Below are 6,182 nucleotides of genomic sequence, written 5' to 3'. Positions count from 1 at the left end.
TGATGTATTTTATAGTGAAGAAAAGCCTCCACTCACTAACTCACTCTTCAGTCTCTGCTTGTTTATTGAAGCAGCAGCATGTTGTCATTCATATTAATGAGTGCTGGTTTGTCCTTGTTGTCTTTTTGAACCTGGCAGCCTGTTGGCTTCAGCTGCTTTCTACAGTTTTCTACACAGGAATGTTTTATTTATATCTATCTAAAAGTGTATAGATGACTTACAACACATTTGTATGTTAACATAACATTTATTAATCATCTACAAATGTGTATTCATGTTTTGTAAATGGTTAGTTCATCATTACCTAAGGGCTTATAAATGACTTATGACTGAACGTTATTATAAAGTGTTACCAAGGATTTTTTCGAGATGTCTATGGAGAAAATGAATGGGGAACTTACTTCCGGGGCGCAAAACATCACGAAAAGTGGATTATGAAACATGGTTTCAACCAGGTTTTCTATACAGGGATGTTTTATTTTATATCTACATGTTTTATTCTTTATTCAGATTGAGGCACTGCGACTTATCAGAGAGCAGCTTTGCTTCTCTGGCCTCAGCTCTACAGTCCAACCCCTCCTCCCATCTGAGAGAGCTGAACCTGAGTGGCAACAAGGAGCTGAAGAAGTCAGCAGTGAAGCACCTGTGTGATCTTCTGGAGAGTCGACACTGCAGCCTGGAGACTCTGAGGTCAGACAGAATTTTTTAATGATGTGCTGACATGAATATTATAAGAATATTGTGGTGCCACTTAATTTGCGGACTTCTATATAGAGTAATTTCATCTGAAATCAGCCTTAGGACTCACATTGTCTTCCTATTGTTTTCACACATTCCTGGTCTCTTCAAATGAATGAAGATGAACTTTGGTGATGATATTCTCCATTGTTTTAAAGACACAGGGCTCCACATGGCTCCAAAATGGCCTCCATCATCTATGGAGGACAAACTTTGATGTCAGAGTTTTGGAGGCAATGAAGGAATTTAAAATATGATAATTAATGTGTTAATTACACAGAACGTTCAGAGCACATAATATTAAACATAATATGTTGCAGTGGAACAAGCTATTAGCCTTTGGTTCTTCTCAATGTCAGTTCTTTGGTCAAATCAGATGAGGTGTGACTATACGAGATAGATATTAGAAGGTTTTCATAGAACACCAACGCTTCTACAGGCAGGAAAACTGACTGGAGGAGCCTTTAATCCTCAACCACATCAATGGTTACTTTTCTCACTGATGGTGGTGGAGGGCGCTGTTCATTTCACCAGCCACCGTGTGTGTGTGTGTGTGTGTGTGTGTGTGTGTGTGTGTGTGTGTGTGTGTGTGTGTTTTGTTTATTTGTTTCTACTTATTTTATTTTATAGTGAAGAAAAGCCTCCACTCACTAACTCACTCTTCAGTCTCTGCTTGTTTATTGAAGCAGCAGCATGTTGTCATTCATATTAATGAGTGCTGCTTTGTCCTTATGTCTTTTTGAACCTGGCAGCCTGTTGGCTTCAGCTGCTTTCTACAGTTTTCTACAGAGGAATGTTTTATTTATATCTATCTAAAAGTGTATAGATGACTTACAACACATTTGTATGTTAACATAACATTTATTAATCATCTACAAATGTGTATTCATGTTTTGTAAATGGTTAGTTCATCATTACCTAAGGGCTTATAAATTACTTATGACTGAACGTTATTATAAAGTGTTACCAAGGATTTTTTCGAGATGTCTATGGAGAAAATGAATGGGGAACTTACTTCCGGGGCGCAAAACATCCCGAAAAGTCACGTGACTGTCGAGCTCTACAGGGTAGAGACCACAGTGACACTCCCCCTGTATAAATAAGGGTAAAAGGTAAAACAAGAAACAAAATCCTGCTATTCTGCTTCTTTCAATATGACCTGAATACAGCAGAAAACTAGCAGCCAGACTGAGAAGCTGAGGAATCTGTTTGATGTTTAATGTTGGATATGAGTGGGATTGTGGGAATCCTTCATACGGAATGTTATTAAATGTCCATCGTTCCATCATCAAAGATAATCTGCTGATCTGACTTATTCTCTGTTTATTTCTCCAGTGTGCGAGAACATGCAGATCCGTCGTCGAACCCAGGTGTGAGGAAGTGTATTTAGTTTGATTCATGAAAACAAAGCAACACACATTCTACTATTGAGATGCAAAGTCCATCTACAGCACAGTATGTGAAATCCATGATTTCAGATCCTACTGTGAATAAGGATGCTGGCTGATATCATGCGTGCCAAGCTGCTAAGAAATGGACTGTCAATAAATCAACAAACAGAACAGGTGTATTAGATGAGAAGCTGCTGCTATATTGTGTATTGTTCTCTCCATCAGATGCCTGTGAACTCACACTGGACCCAAACACAGCACACAGAAACCTCCTTGGCGGATCATCTCTAACCCTGACCAATGTACTTGAATTGAACAGGGATATTGTGAGTATTTTTGCTAGCTTTATAGCACACTACTACAAGTTTGTATCTAAAACAACCAACTAATATTTTTACCTGTCTGTTTTCTAGGCCCAAACTAACTTCATACCAGAACTGTTAACCGAATCGCCGAACACTTTATACAGGTAATTATAATAAAATCATTCTATTTTTGTAAGAAATTCTGTCAAGGCGTTCTTGAGATATCACGTCAACAAGCTTGAAAATGGCCTTCATGAGGTCACAGTGACCTTAACCTTTGTCCTTTGACCAGCAAAATCGAATTAGTTCATCCTTGAGTCCAAGTCGACGTTTGAGCCAAAGTGGAAGAAATTCCATCAAGCCGTTCCTGAGATATCGTGTTAACGAACTTGGGAATGGTGTTCGTGAGGTCACAGTGACCTTGAACTTTGGCGTTTGACCACCGAAATCTAATCAGTTCATCCTTGAGTCCAAGTCGACTTCCATCAAGGCGTTCCTCAGATATCACGTTAATGAACATCGGACGGATGGACCGACGTACGGACGGACAACCCGAATCCTTAATGCCTCCGGCCTCGCTATCGCCGACGGAGGCATAAAAATACCAGGAATTACTTTCCCTGTTTAGGAAGCGAAGGGGGTGATGGCCAGGAGACTGTGTACAGCTAAAAATCACTGCATAACAGATGAATACCACAGTACCACAGGGATGACGTACATTTTGTAGACCAGCTCGCCATAGACAATGGGAATTTTGTATGGGGATTTCGATTAAAGTCGAGCTGAAATGAGATTCTGGGGGTCTGTGATTCTTTATCGTGACGTATTCCAACTGAAACAGGGTAGAGAGGTGGTGACATAGCATGTGGAGGAGTTTGATTTGACCGTTGGAAAGTAAACGTAGCATATTGACGCTTTGTCCCGTCCCTTATGCGCCACTTGTTACTAACATGGTACCCTTGAGCGACCCATGAAACGACTTGGGCTTTCCGACTAAACTCAATGCAAACCCATAGAAGTCATCTTTGACGCTTATGGCAACTGCTCCCCCATCAGCCCAACTGCTCGCCCATTAGTCAACTGCTCCCCCATTAGCGTCTGGGGGGAGGTTAGGTTTAGGCGTGGGGGGTGGGAGAGGTTAGGTTTAGGGTCTGGGGGAGGTTAGGTTTAGGCATGGGGGTGGGAGAGGTTAGGGTCTGGGGGAGGTTAGGTTTAGGCATGGGGGGTGGGAGAGGTTAGGTTTAGGGTTAGGGTCTGGGAGAGGTTAGTTCCTCCAGACCCTAATGGGGGAGCACTTGACTAACGGGGGAGCAGTTAGGCTGATGGGTGAGCAGTTAGGCTAATGGGGGAGCAGTTGCCATAAGCGTCAAAGATTACTTCCATGGGTTTGCATTGAGTTTAGTCGGAAAGCCCAAGTCGTTTCATGTGTCGCTCAAGGGTACCATGTTAGTAACAAGCGACGCACAAGGGACGGGACAAAGCGTCAATATGCTACGCGCTCGGAGTGAGAACGGGTTGTCCGGGCGGACAGCCGTTTCCAAGCCTAGGAGTGCTGGCTGCCCGCCTTGAAGTGTGCGTCGAGCAGTGGTACTGTAAATAGCGATATTCCTGGAATGGGAGTTTAACAAGCCAGTTACATGTCATTTGTACTCTACATTAAATTAAGACATTACCGTTCGTTTTATTTTGTATTTTACATACTTATTGGCATTATTGGCATATTAACATTTATGGGCTAGAACAGGGGTCACTAATAGGCGGACCGCGGTCCGAATCCGGACCGAGACGCCATCCTATGCGGATCCAGACCTATAAGCTGTTATTATATTGAGATTTTTCTTCAATGTTGCAGTGTTTTGTATTTTTAAATGGCGCAGCTTTTCTGGCTATTCTAGCATTTACGGTACTGGTTTGGAGTCCCATGTGACGCTACTCGGCCAATGAAATGTACATTCCAGCCATTCCAAGATTCCTCTGTGCAGGTCTGCTCTGCTTGTCACAGACAGCTGTGGATCGAAAACGTTTGTTTCTTTGAATTAAACTTTTGACATTGTGAGCAAGTGTGCAGGCTCTACCTTCTTTCATTTATGCAGCGTTTTTTGCTCCAGCCTTAATTGCACCTTTTCCGTGATGTGCGTATAATCTCCCTATTTTTACATAAATCCACACACACACACACACACACACACACACACACACACACACACACACACACACACACACACACACATACACACACACACACACACACACACACATAGTTCAGTGATGATGTCACTGATGATGTCATCAATGATGTCATCAGTGATGATGCCATCAGTGATTTCATACATAGGCATTGTGACATCATTGTGACATCACTGATGATGTCATCAGTGACAAACACACACACACACACACACACACACGAGAGCGAGAGGGGGAGAGAGACTGAGAGAGGGAGAGGAGAGGGGGAGAGACTGATGAAGAGAAAGAGGGAGACATTGTGCATCCGCCTTAGGGCAGGGGAGGCCACGCAACAGCCGAGCTGCGTATACGAGCTGCAGGGCGGGTGAGCCCGTGCAACGGGTGAGCCTAGGAAGTGAGCGTGTGTAGCTCGCGAGATGCCTATCATATAAAAGGGAGAAAGTGGGCTCTGTTTGTTTGTTTAAACTTTTGTCCCACTGGATGATGTCATAGGCATTGTGACATCACTGAAGATGTCATAGGCATTGTGGCATCATCAGTGATGTCATAAGAGCAATTGTATGTCATCAGTGAGTGATGTAATCAGTGACGCGAAGTTGTGCAATTGTGCCCGGCACATGCCAATAGAGCAGGCGAGGCCACGCAGCAGCCGAGTCTGAGAGCAAAAGGATTGATTGATTGCTTATTGTATCTGTACAATAATGATCTATGGCTGTCTCATTTTAAGGGATAGATAACATGTATTTTGTCTTGTGACCAGACCAAGGTTGTATTGTCTCTTATGAAAGATCAAGGTTGAGCTTGTGTAGCTAATGGAAATGTCCTGGGCTAAATGGAACTTCTGTGAGCAGTGGAAACTTACTGATGGCTTCTAGGTGGGGGGCTGATGTTTGACTATATCATGAGGAGATGCCTTTGCTCGTGGTTCACTCATGACTGACTGGTTCACTCGGGAGTGAGACCCTCTGTGCGCACAGTGGAAGGGGAATAAAATGGAATAAAATCCTCCTTATATTCATTTTAAAACGAGCAACTCATTATTGAAGAATCAACAAAGCATTTTAGACATTTTATAATTACACCAGCTGCGGGCGAGGCTGAAGTTGAGCAATTGTGCACTGAGTGACGTCACTCGATCACTCCAAGATGTGATCAGTGATGGTCACTCGAGCAATTGTGATGTCATCAGTGATGTGAAGTTGGGCAATGTGCCAATAGAGCAGGCGGGCAAGGAAGTGCAGGAGGCGAACTGCAGGGCACGTGAGGTCGCGCAGTGCCCGAGCCTAACCAAAATCCCCATACAAAAATCCCATCCTGCTTCAGCTACGAACCGGCTGCAAAAACATTATGAATGGTGGTGAACGGCAAGAGACGATATATAAAGACACTATGAAACTCACATTGCACATTTTGTATTACAGTGAACAGTCATCGTAATAGTATCATGCAATAGGCTCTACAGTGGACAGTTATGGAAAAATGCAAGAACGCTGTAGTAATTGTGTCAATATAATGTTGTTGTTTCAAAGTTCTCACCAAACCTACCTCTTGTGTGTTTTTG

The 6,182-nt window shown here is 43.0% G+C and overlaps 2 protein-coding genes across 2 annotated transcripts in view; one reads left to right on the top strand and one right to left on the bottom strand.

Annotated features, from left to right (window-relative positions):
• LOC310798302 (NACHT, LRR and PYD domains-containing protein 3-like) overlaps positions 1–6,182 on the bottom strand; it is a gene marked incomplete at its 5' end in the record, with an annotated part of 621,920 nt that overhangs the window by 53,810 nt on the left and 561,928 nt on the right. The window lies entirely within an intron of this gene.
• LOC310791029 (caspase recruitment domain-containing protein 8-like) overlaps positions 1–6,182 on the top strand; it is a gene marked incomplete at its 5' end in the record, with an annotated part of 40,426 nt that overhangs the window by 1,026 nt on the left and 33,218 nt on the right. The window contains 4 exons of the mRNA XM_083652745.1: positions 511–690; positions 2,074–2,108; positions 2,355–2,455; positions 2,543–2,598. Of these exons, the coding sequence (XP_083508871.1) occupies positions 511–690; positions 2,074–2,108; positions 2,355–2,455; positions 2,543–2,598 (372 nt within the window). The remainder of the gene's footprint in view (positions 1–510; positions 691–2,073; positions 2,109–2,354; positions 2,456–2,542; positions 2,599–6,182) is intronic.

The sequence above is a fragment of the Poromitra crassiceps genome (assembly GCF_964638095.1).
Source record: "Poromitra crassiceps genome assembly, chromosome: 2".
NCBI classification, from domain to species: Eukaryota; Metazoa; Chordata; class Actinopteri; order Beryciformes; family Melamphaidae; genus Poromitra; species Poromitra crassiceps.
The sequence above is the reverse complement of the archived record's forward strand: the minus strand, read 5'-3'. Positions and strand labels throughout refer to the sequence as shown.